Genomic DNA, 20,887 nt, shown 5'->3' with positions numbered 1-20,887 from the left:
TGCAAGACCATAGCATTGCTAGCAATAGGAACTGTGGGTGCTGGGTGGATCTCGTCGTTTCCTTGAGAGGCACCAACCTCTGAAATTAGTGCCTCTCTGGCAGTGTATCGTGATGGAGCCCTTGGCGTCTTATTAACTGGTATTACTGGCCCGCCACTGACATCAATTGGGGCAAGCGCAACAATCTCCCCAGAAGAGGAAGAAGATTGTATTGTAACCTCAGCATAGCTAAGCACAGGGGGAGATGAAGGGGCGATGGAGCTGGGTCCATCAGAGGCGGGGGGCCGTGGAATAACACCACCAGCTTTAGCCGGTGCTGCCCCTGGAGCAGTGGCCGAAGAGGGGCGCAGGTCACTAGTGCTTGGTGAAGAAATACCATTGTGTGAGGCATCATTAGCAAAAGGAGGAGTGACTGCTCCCATATGTTTAGGAGCATTATCGGACGCAGCTTGATATAATCTGGGGCCCTTTGGATCAATTCTAATAGAATTGGGAAAAGTTATTGGGCCCATGTGTGGAGGCCCAGGCCTATACTTGCTGAAATCTTGCCCGACCCTATAATAGTTAATAGAGAACCGGCCCATTCTGCCTTTCCAGCCCGCATCACTAACTCATTCACGTCTTTTCCTCCTGTTAAAATTTTGTCTTCTTCTCCCAAATTCAAACCTTCCGTCACATCTCAATCTAACGTCTTATTCCAGCTTAGTCCACTGATCCGGTGAGCCCTCCTCTCCCCTCAGAGATTGATTTCCCCTTCCCTCCTTTCTATTTGACCTTCCCTTTTCTTCCGCCAATATCACAGGCATAAAGATAGGGCGAAATTCAGGGCTCAACCAAACCCTATAACTCAAGTAGCCATCTTCCACCACAGTGGAGACAGGGATTCTACCCCCTTTCCTCACCACAATCCTTACTCGCGAGAGATCGTGTAAACTGCAAGTGACATCAATAAAAACCCCACAGATTTTCCCAACCTTCTTGAATAGGTCAAGACATCAGAGATGCACCGGGAGACCCACCAATGTTTCGCCAATGAAACGAGGGTCGAGACACCCGTCGTGCTCCACCCATCTGTCTAACTTTAAGAAATTTCCATCGAACCACTTGTTTCCTCTGACAAGAATTTCTGAAGCTTGAGACTCGTCGACAAATCGAAAGAGATATTGCGTGTCCCCCAGTTGCGATATTTTCAGCCCGTCCTTGACGTTCCATGCCTCTGCTGCCCAGTTCATAACAGCCTCTAGAGAACCAACCCATTTGGAGAAAGACCCAATCAAACAAGATTCCAAGACACCTTTACGCCTGAGAGTGTGCTTCTCGGACAGCGAGAAGTGCGGCTCCTGCCCTACGTCAAGCTTTCGCTGGCATCTTCCCCCAAGTTCTAGGGCTGGCCAAAATGCAGCTTTTATGAAAGACATGTTTTCCAATTTTCTAGATTCTAGGGAGAAATAGGAGCTTCTCTCTGTAGAGTCCATCATAGCTAAACCAAAAGCCTCGCTAGGAGACCGACTGAAGAAGAGAAAGTGAGAGGGAGTGAAATCTGGCCAGAAAAAGCCACCTCTGTTGCCGGAAAATAGCAAAAGTGGTCAGAAGTTCGAGGTTGGTGGATGGGTGGGGTCGGAACAGCCTCGCGAAGAGGTTGTCTGAAGGAAAAAAGTTGAGATCTAGCCCGAAAAGGCGTCACGCGCCGGCGCGTGGGTTAGAGGTGGTCGGAGCTCTGCCGCGCGTGACGGCGCGTGGGGTGTCGGATTCCGGCGATTCTTTCTGGGGTAGTGTCGCAACAGGGTTGGCTCTCGGATGGTGGTGGTGAAGTCCTAGGATTCATGATTCATGGTGGTGGTGAAGGTTTCACGGCCTACATTCAAAAGGTGTTAGTGTGGTCCGGATCTAACCACTATTAAACATATGATCCTTACTGATGTCTTGTGCTTGTTTTTTAGGATTTCAATCAGAAGGCCTTTACTACCTTAACTCACTAAATCCTTCCACAACATGTCTAGTTACAGATCCTCCAGACCGAATCCACAGACGTTTAGGACATTCGAGTTTATCCAAACTTCAGAAGATGGTGCCTAGTTTATCTAGTTTGTCTACATTAGATTGTGAGTCGTGTCAGCTTGGAAAACATACCCGAGCCTCCTTTCTGCGTAGTGTTAAGAGTCATGCAGAGTCTGTTTTCTCCTTAGTTCATTCTGATATATGGGGTCCTAGTAGAGTCAGTTTAACCTTGGGAATTCGTTATTTTGTTAGTTTTATTGATGATTATTCAAGATGTACTTAGCTTTTCTTAATGAAAGATCGTTCTGAGTTATTTTCTATATTCCAGAGTTTCTGTGCTGAAATCAAAAACCAATTTGGTGTTTCTATTCACATTTTTCGCATTGATAATGCCTTAGAATATTTATCTTCTCAGTTTCAGCAGTTTATGACTTCTAAAGGAATTATTCATTAGACATCTTGTCCTTATACCCCTCAGCAAAATGGGGTTGCAGAGAAAAAGAATAGGCACCTTATTGAGACTGCTCGCACACTTCTAATTGAATCTCGTGTTCCGTTACGTTTTTGGAGCGATGCAGTTCTCACAGCTTGTTATTTGATTAATCGGATGCCTTCATCTCCCATCAAGAATCAGATTCCGCATTCAGTATTGTTTCCCCAGTCACCCTTATACTCTCTTCCACCTCGTGTTTTTGGGAGCACGTGTTTTGTTCATAACTTAGTCCCTGGGAAAGATAAGTTAGCTCCTCGTGCTCTCAAGTGTATCTTCCTTGGTTATTCTCGTGTTCAGAAGGGATATCGTTGTTATTCCCCTGATCTTCGTAGGTACCTTATGTCAGCTGACGTCACATTTTTTGAGTCTAAACCTTTCTTTACCTCTGCTGACCACCATGATATATCTGAGGTCTTACCTATACCGACCTTTGAGGAGTTTACTATAGCTCCTCCTCCACCTTTGACCACAGAAGTTTCACCCATACCAACAGTTGAGGAGTCTAGTGTTGTTCCTCCTAGATCCCCAGCCACAGGAACACCACTCTTGACTTATCACTGGTTCTCGTCCTGCACCTGACCCTGACCCTGCTCCTACTGCGGACTTGTCTCTTCCTAGTACACCGATTGCACTTCGGAAAGGTATACGGACCACACTTAATCCTAATTCCCATTATGTCGGTTTAATATCATATCGTCTGTCATCTCCCCATTATGCTTTTATATCTTCTTTGTCCTCGGTTTCCATCCCTAAGTCTATAGGTGAAGCGTTGTCTCATCCAGGATGTCGACAGGCTATGAGTGACGAGATGTATGCTTTACATACAAGTGGTACTTAGGAGCTTGTTCCTCTTCCTTCAGGTAAATCTACTGTTGGTTGTCGTTGGGTTTATGCAATCAAAGTTGGTCCCGATGGCCAGGTTGATCGACTTAAGGCCCGTCTTGTTGCCAAAGGATATACTAAGATATTTAGGCTCAATTACAGTGATACCTTCTCTCCCGTGGCTAAAGTCGCATCAGTCCGCCTTTTTCTATCCATGGCTGCGGTTTGTCATTGGCCTCTCTATCAGCTGGACATTAAGAATGCCTTTCTTCACGTTGATCTTGAGGATGAGGTTTATATGGAGCAACCACCTAGTTTTATTGCTCAGGGGAGTCTCGTGACCTTGTATGTCGCTTGCGTCGGTCACTTTATGGTCTAAAGCAGTCTCCTCGAGTAAGTTTAGCACTGTTATCCAAGAGTTTGGCATGACTCGTAGTGAAGCTGATCACTCTGTGTTTTATCGGCACTCTGCTTCAAGTCTCTATATTTATCTGGTAGTCTATGTTGATGATATTGTTATTACCGGTAATGATCATGATGGTATTACTAATCTGAAGCAGCATCTCTTCCAACACTTCCAAACTAAGGATCTAGGCAGATTGAACATTGAAGTACTTTCTAGGTATTGAGGTTGCTCAGTCTACCTCAGGTATTGTTATTTCTCAAAGAAAATATGCTTTAGACATTCTTGAGGAGACAAGGATGATAAGTTACAGACCTGTTGACTTTCCGATGGATCCGAATTCTAAACTTCTGCCAGGACAGGGAGAGCCGCTTAGCGACCCTGCAAGCTATAGGCGGCGGGTTGGTAAATTAAATTATCTCACAGTGACTAGACCCGACATTTCTTATCCTGTGAGTGTTGTAAGTCAGTTTATGAATTCTCCCTGTGATAGTCATTGGGATGCAGTTGTCCGCATTATTCGGTAGCATAAAATCGGCTCTAGGCAAAGGGTTACTGTTTGAGGATCGAGGTCATGAGCAGATCGTTGGATACTCAGATGCTGATTGGGCAGGATCACCTTCTGATAGACGTTCTACGTCTGGATATTGTGTTTTAGTAGGAGGAAATTTGGTGTCTTGGAAGAGCAAGAAACAGAATGTAGTTGCTCGGTCTAGTGCAGAAGCAGAATATCGAGCAATGGCTATGGCAACATGTGAGTTAGTCTAGACCAAACAATTGCTCAAGGAGTTGAAATTTGGTGAAATCAGTCGGATGGAGCTTATGTGCGATAATCAAGCTGCCCTTTATATTGCATAAAATCGGCTCTAGGCAAAGGGTTACTGTTTGAGGATCGAGGTCATGAGCAGATCGTTGGATACTCAGATGCTGATTGGGCAGGATCACCTTCTGATAGACGTTCTACGTCTGGATATTGTGTTTTAGTAGGAGGAAATTTGGTGTCTTGGAAGAGCAAGAAACAGAATGTAGTTGCTCGGTCTAGTGCAGAAGCAGAATATCGAGCAATGGCTATGGCAACATGTGAGTTAGTCTAGACCAAACAATTGCTCAAGGAGTTGAAATTTGGTGAAATCAGTCGGATGGAGCTTATGTGCGATAATCAAGCTGCCCTTTATATTGCATAAAATCCGGTGTTCCATGAGAGAACTAAACACGTTGAGATTGATTGTCACTTCGTCAGAGAAAAGATACTTTCAGGAGAGATTGCTACAAAGTTTGTGAGGTCGAATGATCAACTTGCAGATATTTTCACCAAGTCCCTCACTGTTCTCGTATTGGTTATATATGTAACAAGCTCGGTACATATGATTTGTATGCACCGGCTTGAGGGGGAGTGTTAGTTTACAGATATATACATAATGTAGTCTTGTCCCACATTGGAATAGGAGTAATATGTCCTTGTAGAGTATAGCTATAAATAAGGACCTCTTATACTGTATTGAGTATCTAATATCAATAATATATTTTCTCCCGTACTTTCTCACAGTAACTAATACAAGGACCAGTGAGGGACTTGGTGAAAATATCTGCAAGCTGATCATTCGACATACAAGGCCACTAGACACCCCCTGAGCAACAAAACCAGATGGTTGCTGATAAACAGAAATTGGCCGAAAGGTCGTCGGAAAAATTTGAAAACAGTGAGACTAAGTCGAATTCCACACTACAAAATAGGTTCTAAAACACCACAAGAAAATAAAAACTTTTTTGATCACGCCGGAAAAAATAAAAGTTGTCAGAATTTGATGTAATTTATATAGATAGGCTCGGAATCACTAGACGAGTAAGTTGACCCGAAGAAGTTTTGTCAAAAAGTGACCGGAATGGCTCACACGCGCTGGAAAAGTTATTGTAGCTCGCCGGAACCCTAGTTCTGGTGGCGCCTGGAGGCGCGTGAGGGACTTTCTACCGGAGCGATTGCCTGGGGTTTTGTCGCCTGACTTTTCCGAACAAGATGGTAGTGTTGGTTTTTGCACAACACTTACTGATGAGGAGATAACGTAAATCAATCTTGAATCGTCAACCGGAAAGACGCACGGTGACTGACTTTTCTGTTCTGATGGGACTAGGATTTCTGGGGTTTGGTCGCACAAGGGTTTCAGATCTGATGGTGGTACTGGTATATGCACAGTACCACTGTAGCAGTGATGAACCCTGGGAACAAGACGAAGTTGCCGAAAATTGCACGGCAAAAAGATCCTTCTTCCCGGATGTCGCTGGAATGACGCACAACGATAATTTTCTCACTGAAGCTCTGATACCATGCGAGAATGCACGGGAGAAAAATCTATATTTTTAACAATGATACAATGAGCCCTATAAATAATACATATTCTACTCCTACTACATATGGGACTAGGGCATATTATACTCCTACTACATATGGGACTAGGGCATATTATACTCCTACTACATATGGGACTAGGACATATTCTACTCCTACTACATATGGGACTAGGACCATTTACACATAACTATCTAATAATTTTCACAATAATAACTAAAATAAATTTGATAATATAAATGTAATATTGAAGAAAATCTAAGTATGATTTATACAAAAACAACCATGTATTAGTTGATACTTATGTCAACAACTCGATTTATACTTATGTCAAATAATATGTTCCAGAACTATTGATCTAAGGGCTCCACGTGCCTGAATTGTAAAATATACAAGCTAAGATAGAGCAAGTCGAAGTTGAACAACCATGTATTATTTGATAACTAAGTAATAAGTGCCACCTTAGGCCCATGGGAGCCCCATTTATTAAACTACAACACCTGTCATTCCCATCCCAAGTGGTGCCGTTAGGCCACCTTAGGCCCATGTGAGCCTCATTTATAAATATAAAACACCTGTCATTCCCATCTCAATTGGTGCCAATGTGGCTTAACCAGGTCGGGAAGAGATTCACATAGAAACAACTGCTGGCCTAAAATCGTTTTCTACGTTAGCTAGCGAGACAGCAAAAATCTCAGTATATGAGTTATTCCCTTTAAGCTTGACAATGAAGACTATCCAGAAATAGTATTTTGATGCTTATGGTAGACATATATTAATCCAATCGAAAAGGGATTTACAACTGCTACAAATTAAGACTGAGCCAATGCTATTCGATGTATGCAATTTATCATTCTAATGGATTTTAGTGCTAAAAGTCTTTTGCAGATTATCACAATGCACGTTGAGTTGACTTAGGAGTAAAAGTTAAATGACTGTCCACACATCCAATAATATCAATGCCAAAGACAAAAGATTCTATAAACTACATGCATAATATTTTAAGCCAAGAAACAAACAAACCCGCGTCAGAATGTTCTGGCCATGGAGGCAAATAAAGATTTGGTTCAATCTGCATAGGTCCTTCCAAATTTATACCACGCCTGTCATCCTGGAAAGAATAAAAGCTTGTCAATTATTTACAAATAACTACTAAAAAGCTTGCAAATATGTTTGGGGAAAATGTAAACATACTCTGCCCACCCACTGTGGAGGAGTCGTTGGAATTTGCTGCATTGGATAGCTGAAAGACATGGACATGCATCATAGAAAATTAGAAGATTCTGATTCAATAACTTCAACAAGCAAGTAATGGTTTCACATACAAAACATGCTTGGATTATCAAGATAATGTGAAAAGACTATCTCGTTAAGTACTCGTTAAGTAGTAGGTTCCGCTTACTAGACTAAAGAGCATGTTTTAATAGCCACGTTTTACAAGAAACTCTTGATATTTAATATATCAGAAACTCATAATAGCAATACAAAGACAGAATAATAACGTGATTTTGGCTAATTTTCTTTACGTTGCCTTAGCAGCTTAAGACAATAATATCAGACCAAGCGAAACAAAAACCACATAGCATCAAGTGCTCAACCTTTATCCTCGTTGAAGCGACAAAGGAAGCATTGTAAAATAGATCAAAATGCGACGAGAATGATCAGTTTAGCAATAAATATAACATGCTATTACCCAGAGTTGCTTGCAGATGGAAGCATGCCATCCATTTTGTTAATCTCAAGAAACTTTAAAATTGATGTCACGTCTCTTGGAGGAGTCATATGTTGGGCTTGCTCTTGCATTCTTCCGGGCAGCAGATCTAATGATGGTTGCCCTTGCACCATCCGAATATTTGGTCCAACAGAAAACTGTGTGAACCTGGGCTGAATATACCCTGTCCTTGGCATGATTGAACAAGCATTCTGAAGGACATCTCCCTCTGTTGGCATCATTTCAGGAGTAATAGATGCCATTGGAGGAGATAAATTTGGCAACAAGTTGGGACAAATGGATGACAACAAATCTGAAATATAGGGGTCCATAAGATCAGGACCGCTGGATGCCATCACAGGAGGGGATGGCATCATAGGAGAGGACGCCGTCACAATAGAGATGTTTTCTCCTGTATGATTAGGAGCATAGGTTGAACTTACAGGACCGATGTTAGACACAACGTTCTCCACTGTCTGTGCGACCTAAGAATTCAGAAATCAAGCATTTAGTTCGCAATTATTTCATATCAGTTAACAATGAACATAACGTAGAAAAGTTCTATAGGTAACACCTTATCAAAGGATTCGGCCGCGAATAGAGCAACCTCAGGGAACCTAGAGCTGAATGCTTCATAAAATATATTCCACCACTCTTGCAGATATCCTTCAGGAGAATTGATAGCTGAAACAATATCACAGATATCAGATATCATTACTCCAAAGCCCTGTATCACGTTAACACGTAACTTCAACTGCATTATACATGTCTCTCTAAATTACTGAAGGACGGTTAATACAGTACTTTCAAAAACATCCAACAGTAGATAACTAGAATGTACCACATGAATCAAAGAGAATGACCTCAACTTATTAGCAAAATTTTCAAGAATAACACGATCAACAATCTACCATATGGTCATATGTAAGAATTACAAAACTAAGCATGAGAATGTTACAACCCTTTCAGGTAAATAACAATCATTACTAAAACACATATCATAATTCATTAGAGGATCAGTTTTTAGCATCTGATAAAAGAATAGAATTCTTTTTTTTCTCACCAAAAGAATAGAATTCATTAAAAGGAGTTACTTACCAACAGGATTTGGATTAGCATTAATTTCTCTGGCGAATACCTCACCAGTCTGATGGAAACCTCTCTTAACCATGTAATTAAGAATGACAACTTCAAGTCTGAAAAACACAAACAAATAAAAGAAAAGCATGACTAAAACCAGTCAAACAAAGGGGGAAAATCACATACACCCAAAATCAAATGAAAAGTAGACAAGCACAGATTATCAAGAGTATCAATCATTAAAAATGTAAGTATAAAACAATTGAGGCGTAGTAGTTTTTGCTATAAAATAATTGGCGAACACATAAAAACTTACAAGCGTCGAGCCTCCAAACTGGCCATGATCACCAAAAACAAAGCGTTACTTAATCACAGAAAAGGGAAGGGAAAGAAGGTTTGAGCAAGAACAACTGGGAAAGATGAAGAAAGAGACTCAAGAACCAAAATTCCACTTGGATCACAGACAGAAGAATGCAGAGAGAGAGAGAGATGGTGACAGTACCATGCAAAAGTGTAGGGGGAAAAAAAGCAAAACACTGGATTTAAATAGAGAAATGGTGGCCCCTAGTATAGCGGTAAAAATGACAATGCCATAGTTTTATCCTTGGAAATTTACCTTTTGTAAAGTATTCTTTTTGATTGAAAGTACCATAAAGAAAAACAAAAAGCAAATAAAGACGTGTTAATCTAAGTTGCTCGGACATGGGTGCGGGTGTCCGACACGGGTGCGGATCTAGAGGTCGGATCCGTCGAGATATAAATTCTAAGATTCGGGGATATGGATCCTAGTACGGATACGGGTACGGGGATCCATCTAAAAATAATTAAAATAAAAAAATAAAATAAAATAAAATAAATATTTCTAAATAATGAGAAATTTTGTGGAATACTTGTGTATAGCTTGTAAAGTGTGAAATTCTTTTTTTATTCCCAAGTTGTAGATAAGTAAAGGATTAATTTGCTAGATAAGGTATGCTATTTTCTCCAAATTTATCATAGTTTTGGTTTTGATTCGGGAATCAAATTGTATCTCGTCTCAAATTTTTCCATCCGTCGTGGTCAAAGTACCCAAAATTGTTTGACCAGATCTGATATGGATCTCATACCCACACCTGTACTAGTGTCGTGTCGACACGGGTGCGGCACCTAAACTGCCGTGTCGGAGCAACTCAGGTGTTAATGCAGCTCAGAAGCAAAGTTACAATAGAAGCCAATTCTAAGAAGAAAGCACAGTAAAAGACGATTAATGAATTGTTTGTCCGAGCCTGCGTTTTTAGGTGACAAATAGACAACAACTTTTACTCCAATATTTAACCCCTAAAGCTTCGAACCAAAAGAGGTGGCAAAAAAAAGACAGTGAACCTTCTTAAATTTGAGCTAATCTAATAGACCTTTTCACAATTAGACAATCACTCGTTAATTTTGACCATTTTGGTTTCTAAGCAATTTTTGAGCTGAATTCCATGCAAGATGGGTTAAACTCGTAAATACCTCAAGAAGAAACAACCTCTCACCCCCCGCTTTTTCTTCTTTCTTTTTTCCCATTTTGATTTAACATATCCGAATTGAAAGTATAAAAATAGTTTACATTGTCAGTGTAGTTTAATCTATTAACCATATTATCTACAATCTTTTTATGCTACATTGTCAAGCTTGTAGGCTAGTTGTTACGTGTTATGAAGTGTCGTGATAGTGTAAAAACGATATTTTTCTGGTAGTGTAAAGAGTAACAATTAGGGAGTTATCAATCAATTTAGAGAAGTATAAGGGTATTGAATAATTTTGAAATACTTGAGGTTATATGACAACTGAAAACTGAGATTAAAAAGGTATAATCTAATTTAGATATGATTTAATTGTTGCTAACCACTTACGCTTTTTGAAGGTCATACATTCTTTTATTTTAACCCACTAATTAATTTCGAAAGCTAGTTACCAAAAAATGGTAGTCAAGTAATTTATATCAATAAAAGTCATGCCATTGTGATTATGCAAACTCTTATTACATAATCTGAGACAAAAAAGATTGATAAGATGGTATAGCTTAAGTAAAAAATTAATTATTGTTAAATAGATACTATTTTTATTAATTCATCGGATTGCACCACCAAGGGGTATGGTGGGATGGATGGGATCCCTCCCCCCTTAGCAGAGCTCTCGGGTTCGAGCCCCCGAAACGAAGAAATCCTTGATAGGGAGCATTTTCCCTTTAAATAGGCCCTACGCGGTGTGAATCTGAACTAGTCAGGCCAATAGGTTCCAAATGCCATATGGTTATACCGAAAAGAAGGCATTGGACTGCCTATTAAGATTTATCCAGTGGTTTTTAATAGTAACAATAACGAAATGTCTTCATATTTGTTAAAATGTTCAGGTGGACCGCATATTACGATAAAGGAAGATTTTCATTAGCTCCAAACATGCATGTATGAACTCAGACAAATGTGGTAAGCTAGTAATAACATCTATATATTATGCAAAGATTAACATCATATTTCTTTTTAAGGAGCATTTAATCATTTAGTGCTATTAAAAGACATCACTTTATCGCTTAAAACAATGAGACTATGCGAAGAAATGGATTATTGCTTCATAGGTGAAGCCATGCACTTCATACATGTGTGCGTTTCATAAAATAATACGCAAAGTGACCTCAATAACAAACGGTCAATTCTTTGAATCTCAACTTTGAGCTAGATTAGTATCGACATTATTGTTTGTTGAATACTGAAAGTAGTTTTTTTAATTACAATTTGATCATTATAATACTAAATTCATATATATTTGATATTTTTTAATGTCGGAATAGTGTACTTCATTCCGAAGAATTGTGTACTTTATTTCTCGCTCTTCGATTCACGTCCCATGGACCTTATTGCCTTTTCGCTCTTTCGCTTTTAAAAACATTGGTTCTAGGTGATAAATTGTGTAACCCACTTCATCTAAATGGTTAAACTACTAAAGGAGTATACTTTTATTTACTTAATTATGTTTCAAACAGCTCCCTCACGTACAGGTTTGAGTATTTTTTTGTAAATCAACCATGTGAATTCTTTCTTTCTTTTTTACAATAAGTGATGGCGAGACTTGAACCTAGGACCTCTATCTGCTCTGTTACCATGTTAGATTGTATCAACAATAAAAAATCATGTTAGATTGTGTAACCATCTCGTTTAAAAACTTAAGTTGTTAGAGAGAATAGACTTTTATCGACTTTACTATGTCTTCAACACTACTTCCTAGGAAAGAATATGCCATATTTGATCAATTGTGATTCCAAAGCAAGGCAGTTTCAAACCCCATTTGACATATCGGAATGGCTTGAGATATGCACCAAAACAACGTAAAGTTTGATTCTTGCATGATTGAAAATGATTAAAAATCGATAAAACATGATAACTGCATTTACCATAAATCTTGAATTCGATAAAACATGATAAGTGCATTTATCATAAGTCTTAGAATAATTCACATGTTATTATTTACCCCTATGTCAATGTTAATGATTTGTCAATTTCTAGCTCTAACATAAATATTATTTAAGAGAAAGCATTTTCAGTAAATATTTTGACATAAAAGGACTTCAGTGAGGTAAATTCATTCTCAGAATGAAGATTAAAAGTGTATGTTATATTCCTCGAATAATCACATGATGATGACAATATCTTGGAAAAATAGACAGTAAGTACTAATTCTTTTTTATTTAGGATGGTGATACGATGGAAACATTTTCCAAACGTTTTTCAAATATTTTCTGAATTTTTTTAGATTATAGATTGAAAACAATGTTAGCGAATCAGATAGCGTTTTGATGAAATTTTTGAATACTAAAGATTGATTATAATGTATTATAATGTCTAAGTGTTGGTAGGAGAATAGATATGAAATTAAGAGTTGAGATAACTTCTACCCAAGAGTGAGGGAAGTCATTTTTAGACCATGTCAGCTGACAAATAATGTTTAGTTTGTCTGCAATACTCTTTGACTTTACCCAGTTTATATTTCCAGGAAAATGGAATATGTGTGTCTCTGCAGCTGGTAGAAAAGATGATGCACAGAGGGAATGGAACACCTTAAGGATGATCATTCGGCCATTAGTCCTAATGAGTCTAGGAAAACCTTTCTTTGTCCTAGATATTAACTTTATTTTCCAAAGAAATAATCCAACAAATGCTGTCAATTAGTTACATGATCTTGTAATTATACATTTTATCACTTATTCCAGGTACTACACAAAATCAAAGATTTGAAGTGGGAATCTATTCCTCCAAAGTAAGGATTATTTACTTATTTTATCCAAATCGATTAATCCAGTTATACAAAGCTTACTTGACAGTTTTCAAGTACACTAACATGATGGCAAAAATAACTATACACCAATGCAAATCAAATCTACAACATTGAATAACAAAAGCTGAAACATACCTACTAAGAAGAAGAAAAGTACTTGACGAAAAAACCAAGTCCAATATAACAGCAAGACACAAACCCAGCATTAAAAATGCAACTCTTTAGCATATTCCTTGTAGGACCCTGAACCCAAAAACGAAAAATCAACTACAACAAAGGAATTTAAAGTTTAAAAAAAAACATATTTGCGGAGAAGGGGGAAAACTATACGGACGTTGATTCCAGGAGCCAAAGCTCCAACCTGTACTGCTTTTGCCGATGATACTTCTTCTCTTCTACTCGATTCCTTCAACTCCATTTTTTTTAGTGATTTGTGAGTGCTGGGGTTTTGATTGGGATTATTAACAATGAGGAAGATTTTGGGATTTGTACTGGGAATACCCAGTAAATTGAATAGGCCCAATCAGGTTATTAAATTGATTGTTTGATCCTATTTCTGTTACATCAAAAGTTGATAATCGTATAATTATAAGTAACAATTTTTAAAAAAAAATTAAAACAATCCCAAATCAAGCCTAATAAATACTCCTCCCTAAAATGTATGAGATATAATTATATTCAAAAGTATGTCAAATAAAATAAATCATTTTAACTAATAATAATGTTTTTTACAAACTTTCCAATTTAAGAATTTAAGTACATTAATTATTCATTTTAAAACTTTATCCATAGACTAAATTTTTATATTAGGTATTTCATAGACAATTCTAATTAACATTTTAAATTCAATTTCCAAACAATAAAATAGGGAAGAGAGTACAATGTCAAGATTAACTAGAGTCTGAAACTATGAATCAAAGTTTGTGACTGTTTCTGTAGTGATACAACCATTCAAATAACTCATTCCAGGTAAATGGTGTGTATCCCTCAACAAAATCAAGAATAGTCTTCTTGCTTTGTCCCAAGTAAAAGTCATAAACCAAGAAGCATCAGTAAATTAATAATGGAAGCTGAGAGCATGGGGTATAGCCGCAGAAACTGGCATGCAACAAAGTATCACTGCCATATCTTGATATACTGGTCATGACTCACTGAGGCTATGGTTCCTGTCGGAGGTGAATCTGCAAATGAAGAAATTATATCATCATGTGCTCGGTGTGGCCAAGTTCTGTGGCTCTGGTACATTGGATTCCACAGCTCCAGTAACTGCAACAACACTCGACATGTTACCTCCCCTCATGAAATATCAAAAGAATCTAGGATCATCTAAAAAGTTATCTGTAACACGGTTTGAGATGTTTACATGTGAATAGTCCTAGGTTACATTTGTTGTTGTGCAACTATATAGACATTAATCAAGCCAAGTCTACAAAGAACTTAATCTTAAGAAATTCTGTTAAGCATACCTCATGAGAACCAATCGCCAAGAGTTGAGCGCGGTCAGGGTGGAAAGTGCATGACTGGAACTTATTGCCACTGGAGCAAAGTTCATGTAAACACTTTCCTCCGCTAACACACCATATCCGTGCACTATCCTCGCTCACAGATGCCAGGAAATTCCCGCTCATATCCCAACAGATTGAACGGACGTCTCTGACATGACCCTATATATCAAAGAAAAGGAGACCACTTTGATATGATACAATAATGCAGCATAGTAGAAATTTAAAACAAGCTTGACCGGGAATAGACAATCTTACTTCGAACTTTTGTTGGATGCTGTTAGTCTCCACATCAAATATATTTATAACATTTCCTGTAGAACTTGCCAATAAGTTCCCAAATCGAGGTTGAAATCTAACTTGTCTACTACCTCCCTGCATTTGTACCAAGAGCAAGTCAACGAACCTTTCGTGAATGGATAATAGCTAATTCTCTAGAAAATCACTTAGTTTAGACACTGTACTTTGCCTCGCTGAACGTGATTATGGATGTTGGTTCAAATAATATTATGAAACTCAAAGCTTTTATTTCCTAAACTCTCGCATGTGTATTTACATGTTGAGGCCTACTGATCTTGAAAACTTTGAAATTGCTCGCAGGTAAGAAGAACAATAAGAAAAACATTTCCCTTAAAAATATCATGGAGGCTCAAAATTGAAATAGAACAGGTAGATATGTCAGCTCAAAATTGAAATAGAACAGAAAAACAGGTAATACCAAATTATGGAGGCCCTTCCTATGTCAAGTAGAGGCACCTCTTCATCAACGTTTTAAAAACAAAGAAGTAGAGATACCAACCTTAAAAATGAGTTTGCAATCGCCCTCATCGACATCCCACAGTCTAATCTCATCATTGCTATCACAAGAGCTGAGGAGACCGGCCTTTGTTGGATGAAAATCTGTGGACATCACATGCTCAGCGTGCCCGACAAGGCTTTTGAAAGGGTTGCTTGGCTGGATTAAGACAAAATGGTGAAATAGGTACAGTATCATGGTTGTAATAGACACAGAAGAAAAAGGGAAGAAACTCAAGATATTAGACAGTTATCATTATTAGAAAAGTCCTGATAACCATAAGAAGAAGAAAAAGATATTCTGAAGGTCTAGAGACTGCAAAAGATGTTTTGGTAACAGCAAGTTCCTCAAATATTGAGTCAAATGAAATGTGTTAGACAGCACAAGATGATGATTCTGTACATATTAGTGATAAATCTTTTATCCTCAGTGCAGAGATAATGAATGTGGCAGTGAACGCCAATTGATAATAGAGTCTGAGTAGCTGCTTGCTAAAAGAAGAATATATATTCTCATCTAAGTAAAAGGAAAACAATCAGGATTATAATAGCACAGAAATAGAAGAAATAATGTTGACCAAGAACGACGAAATCGTAGAAGTTAAAACTAGTGAATACATATCCTGGTTGATTTGACTATGCTGACTGCTATTTCTGAGATGGATGGAACTTGTAAAAGAAATAACTGAAAGACTCATTTGCCAAGAACTTGGTATGGAAAATCGAGGTAGTACCTTGGCTGCATCCCATAACATCACAGTTCTGTCAAAAGAGGATGATGCAAACACCATTGAGTTTGGTCTAAAACGGATATCTGTAATGAGATGAGCATGACCTTCTCCACATTTAACATCACTATTTTCCACGTCCCAAATTACAACCTAAACATAGATCGTACAAGTTCGTTAACAGGAGAAATTGAGAGAAGCGCTCTCCCATTAAAAATCCTTTTATAAGCAAAACAAACCTTCCTCTCATGACCAGCAGTAGCCAACAACTTTCCTTGTGAATGGAAGTGGCAACATAGGAGCTTGCTCTTTGTTGCGTGAAGGCTTCCAATCTCTTTAATAGTGATGCCTGCAACGCAATATGAAGTCAATTATCCTTTATGCTGATAACCAACAATTTATCCAACAGGGTAAGAGCCTCAAAAAGTCAGAAGCTACAGTGCTTGATCTCAAACCCTAAATGTGACACCACACATTCTTTTCATTTTTCCCCGTTTTAAGATACAATTATACTGAAACAATATAAAATCTTGCAAATTTCACAACAGAAACTTACAGATGACACCATCTATTTGCCGCCATGAGCAGCTGCCACATCACTACTTGCTTTTAAGAAAAGAGGTTCATAACAAAGTACAATATCTTACATCAACTATACACCTTCAGATATGTGCTATGAATCTTCCACTAGTCCCCTAAAACACTAGTGGCATCTGGATGAATGAAGCAGGGTATAATGCTAATAAACCCAGCACGATTGGGTTTGCTTGGGGTAGTGTTATTTCCTGAACATAAGAGAATTAGATGCACGAACTAGCTGGGTGAGTTTAGAACCTAACAAAAGGTGAGACCGGTTATGTACAGTTCAACATCAGAGCCTAAATCTAAAGTTGTAAAATGATTCATGGAGGATTAATTTCTGTTGACTGTCAATTATCTAAATTACTATCTTTTTTAATATTAATTTTTTTTTTACCCATTAAGCTTGTTGTAAGTTGTAACCTACCTTTCCGGTCAGATTCAATGCAAGCAGCAATACTTTTCCTCAATGCAGCGAGTGAATTACTTGCAGCAATCAGACCAGCATCTCCCCGGGATAAGTAGCTGTCGATATTGCCATTCATAATACGATCTGTAGTAGCTTTCTCTTTCCCAACCTACATCTCAGGAATATATTAAATGAGCAAGAATAAAGTTGACGAAGACTACATAGACATTTCATACTCATTCGTCCAAGTGACTATAAAGGTGACAGAGACAAGAATAAATTAAGAAAGGGGAAGTCCAATCCCCAAAAAAAGATGCAAATGTCAGCGGCAGGGTGAAATGGAAACACCAGTACATGAAGGGCTTTAAGAAGTAGATGCAGAAAATGATCTTACAGCTGCCAGAGAAATCGATGACGTTTTCCTCTTTCTGCCACTCTGATTCAAAACACATGTAAATAAATTAGTCGCCAAATAGGGGAAGATGCACATGTCTCCATTAAGTCTTGTACTGCTAAAATATTGCTGAAATTTGAAGATATTCAAATCAAAATCAGTTACTTTCTTTATGATCTAAGACCAACCTTATTTGAAGACTGCAATCTCAGCTGGTTCGCTTGCTCCTGCACTGCAATTTGCTTCCCAGAATCTTTCATTTGCTTTCCTCCTATAGGAGCTAATATTTGCTTGTCATCTGGTAAATTCTTTGGGGTTCTTTTATTTTTATCACCAAGCATCTGTGCAATACCGGAAGAAGACAAATAGAAGAAACAGTGAGGCAGGAAAAAGATCTCAATCACAGAACATAAAATCCTGAAAACCAATACATGGTCTATTTCACGGCTAAAATAATTGCAGCGTGCTACAATCACTAGGAGCGACAGGATTAGTTGAGAATTCAACTTACTCCTGCATCTTTTCCACTCGATCCAGCTTGAATGAGCACACGATTGAAATCACCAGAACTTGCAGGAGCAGGAAAGTTGAGCTTATCAAACATTTGAACTGCCACTTCTGGTAATGCATCCTGTTGAGGAGAGAATTTAGTTCTCAAAAACTGTTCCTTTTGAGTTGGTACTATTACACTAGGATGTACTACTTGATGGCTAATGACAGGGGGAACTGGGCCAACTCCCTGGGTTGAAGATAAAAGGAATTAATCAACTTAAATTAGAACTCGAACTAAAACACCATAATGGACTATACATTTCTATTTATGCAAAAGTTCAAGACACTCACAGCTAACGGCCATCCTTGATGAGATGATTGTTGGAGAAACCTGTTGTTCCCTGCAGGTACAATGCAAAAAAAAGATCACAGGAAATTTGAAAATTTAAAAAGAGAAAGATAAGGAGATCTAAAAGTGCATAAAATGCCAACAGAAATATTAAAGGGAATAAATTGGCTAATCTACTAACATGATGGCACATTGTACAATCTATTAACAACAACAACTAAGCCTCAATTCCAAGCTAGTTGGGAACATTGTGCAACCTATCGTTAAAAAGTATTTGAAATGTCATCTATATGATCACTGCAAGAACTTCTCCTGGTGGTTATTCTGAAGAGAACATGCAAGTGCAAAGCACTCATCACACTGATTATTTTTCTGAATCTAAGTCTTAAGATAGTCTGCTTATTCATACTTCCTTCCGTGTTAGTTTACCTAGTGTGTTTTTCTATGACAACTTCCAGTTACAATGAATTGAATCTTCAAAGTGAAACTGGAACTAGAACAAAGAAACATAGTAGTAATAGATTGGTCAGCAAACCAACGGAAATCAATTGCATACACACATCATCTTCAAAAATCAAAAGTTAAAAAGATGCAAAGGGAAAGTGCATTGAATCAGAGTTCTATTTTCAGAACTTTATTGAATGCCCCCACTGTATACTTGTTCTGGTGGATCTTATTCCTAAGCTGTCATATGTTCATTCTTTTATTACTTCAACCTGCAACATGCATCTTTGTCCAAATGGGAAAGTGTGTCATATATAATCTTAGTTGTAAAGATGTTACTAAAGTTAATGCCTCACTACCCATTGGCATAATCACTAAGGAAATGAGAGTCATCAATAGCTACCTCAGCTAATCTGATTAAGCTGACCTCAGTTTTTCATCCTTGAGCTTTACAAGTCGAGTTCAAACTCAAGCTCAAACATCGAACTAGCTTCAAATTGGAGTAGAGCTCAACAACAACTATGCCTCAGTCGCAAACAAGTTAGGGTCGGCTATATGAATCCTCACTTCTTTCTCTAAATTGGAGTAGAGCTCAACTCAAATAAATTAGACAAGTTCAAGCATGACTTAATATAGTAACAAGCTAATTAATAACCTCAAACTCGAGTTCAAGCTCAAATTACACCTACACCCACACACACGGATAGTATAATAGATTTACATCTTAGAATCAAATCGGAAAATATTTTCACATTAATATCTATATAATCTTTTTATTCGCTATGAATGTAACATTAAAGAAAACTCTTAATGGGGTTTACACCTAAGTTGCTCCGACACGGCAATTTAGGTGTGCACCCGTGTCAACACGACACTGGTGTGGGTATGGGATCCGTACCGGATCTGGTCAAACGGTTTTGGGTACTTTTACCACGACGGACGAAAAATTCGAGACAAAATACAATTTGATTCCCGAAATCAGAACCAAAACTAAGGTAATTTGAAAAAGTGGCATACCTTATCTAGAATATCAATCCTTTACTTTCTGCTTCTCCTTTTGATCGGATAGAAAGAGCAGCAGAGAGCATCAATTGAGAATGGGGAAGACGGAGCCTTCGAGAATTTGGGAAAGCTTGACAGACACTAACTCTAATTTTTATATTAATAATTAGAGATCTAATCTAAATTATAAAAATTAGCATTTTAATTGTAAATGAAAGATAACTATAAAATAGTTAACTTGTAGGAGAATCCAAGAATGGAAGAAAATCAAGAAACCATGCCTACAACTTGAGAATAATGAAGAAATTCACATTTGACAAGTTATCGGTAAGTATTCCACAAAACTTTCTCATAATTTAGAGATATTTTTATATTTTTTGAATTATTTTTAGCCGGATCCCCGCACCTATATCCGTACTAGGATCCATATTCCCGAATCTTAGAATTTACATCTCGAAGGATTCGACCTCTAGATCCGCACATCTGTCGGACACCTGCACCTGTGTCCGAGCAACTTAGGTTTACATTTATGTCAAAATAATTATTTTCACGAACATAAGTCGACCTTAAAGTTACACATGCCTGAATTGTTAAAAAGACAAGCTAAGATTAAGCGAGTTAAGTTGTATTTTCGAACAATGCGGCTCACTTAATAGCCCTAACTAATTGAACAAAGCCACCTTAGGCCTATGCAAGCCACATTTATAAATCTATGACACATGTAGTTCCTATCCTAATTAGTCTCCACGTGGCTTGGCTAGGTCAAGAAGAGATTCACGTAGAGACAATTGCTATTCGAGAATCTATTTCTATGTTAGCTAGTTGGGTAACCTTTCCCATGGTAGACCTCCTTTTGGCCATCTTTATTTGGCGATACTTGTATGTAGCAGGTCATAATGCTCTATATGAGGGTCTTTCAAAGGCTAAAACGGCCCTCATCAATCCCTTGTCCTCTTTTTTACTCTTTTATGTGAACTTGAACAATGGCAATTTACAAGTTGTAAGAGGTCATCACTTCTTTGAGGAGAGGTTAACACCGTTACTTGCCTCAT

At 38.1% G+C, this 20,887-nt stretch overlaps 2 protein-coding genes across 11 annotated transcripts in view; both read right to left on the bottom strand.

Annotated features, from left to right (window-relative positions):
* LOC107792063 (transcriptional corepressor LEUNIG_HOMOLOG-like) overlaps positions 1 to 13,846 on the bottom strand; it is a 31,287-nt gene extending 17,441 nt beyond the window's left edge. For 8 of the 9 annotated variants that reach the window (XR_012701440.1, XR_012701439.1, XR_012701442.1 and 5 more), the window contains exons 1-7: positions 13,476 to 13,845; positions 13,277 to 13,384; positions 8,870 to 8,967; positions 8,346 to 8,455; positions 7,754 to 8,256; positions 7,255 to 7,303; positions 7,084 to 7,171 (exon numbers count right to left, since the gene is read on the bottom strand). Coding sequence is in view for 5 of the 9 variants with exons in the window: in XM_075234909.1 (XP_075091010.1) it covers positions 7,084 to 7,171; positions 7,255 to 7,303; positions 7,754 to 8,256; positions 8,346 to 8,455; positions 8,870 to 8,967; positions 13,277 to 13,347 (919 nt within the window). In the remaining 4 variants the exon portion in view is untranslated. Of the gene's footprint in view, positions 1 to 7,083; positions 7,172 to 7,254; positions 7,304 to 7,753; positions 8,257 to 8,345; positions 8,456 to 8,869; positions 8,968 to 13,276; positions 13,385 to 13,475 lie in introns of all 9 variants that reach the window. The other variant, XR_012701441.1, reaches the window with a different exon arrangement.
* Positions 13,847 to 14,049: 203 nt separating this feature from the next.
* LOC107832472 (transcriptional corepressor LEUNIG-like) lies at positions 14,050 to 19,981 on the bottom strand. 2 transcript variants are annotated; one of them, XM_075234914.1, is made up of 12 exons: positions 19,851 to 19,981; positions 18,392 to 18,441; positions 18,060 to 18,287; positions 17,737 to 17,889; positions 17,549 to 17,590; positions 17,173 to 17,323; positions 16,406 to 16,515; positions 16,173 to 16,319; positions 15,443 to 15,598; positions 14,902 to 15,018; positions 14,608 to 14,805; positions 14,050 to 14,407 (listed from the first exon to the last, which is right to left on the bottom strand). In XM_075234914.1, exons 3-12 carry the CDS (start codon positions 18,150 to 18,152, stop codon positions 14,258 to 14,260), a joined length of 1,317 nt encoding a protein of 438 aa, XP_075091015.1. In that variant the 5' UTR covers positions 18,153 to 18,287; positions 18,392 to 18,441; positions 19,851 to 19,981; the 3' UTR covers positions 14,050 to 14,257. The 2 variants fall into 2 exon arrangements, with proteins under 2 accessions (XP_075091015.1, XP_075091014.1); XM_075234913.1 differs by having other exon boundaries at positions 18,060 to 18,179.
* Between the last annotated feature and the right edge of the window lie 906 nt (positions 19,982 to 20,887).

This window comes from Nicotiana tabacum, chromosome 17, assembly GCF_000715075.1.
Source record: "Nicotiana tabacum cultivar K326 chromosome 17, ASM71507v2, whole genome shotgun sequence".
Lineage (NCBI taxonomy): Eukaryota > Viridiplantae > Streptophyta > Magnoliopsida > Solanales > Solanaceae > Nicotiana > Nicotiana tabacum.
Note: the sequence above shows the minus strand (reverse complement) of the source record. Positions and strands in the feature narration are given on the sequence as shown.

Coding starts and splice junctions, on each gene's coding strand:
- LOC107832472 (XM_075234914.1), bottom strand. CDS start 18,152: ATGTTTGATAAGCTCAACTTTCCTGCTCCTGCAAGTTCTGGTGATTTC. Junction 17,890..18,059: donor CGAGTGGAAAAGATGCAGGA/GTAAGTTGAATT, acceptor GGTATTGCACAG/ATGCTTGGTGATAAAAATAA. Junction 16,516..17,172: donor CATTGAATCTGACCGGAAAG/GTAGGTTACAAC, acceptor ATTGCGTTGCAG/GCATCACTATTAAAGAGATT.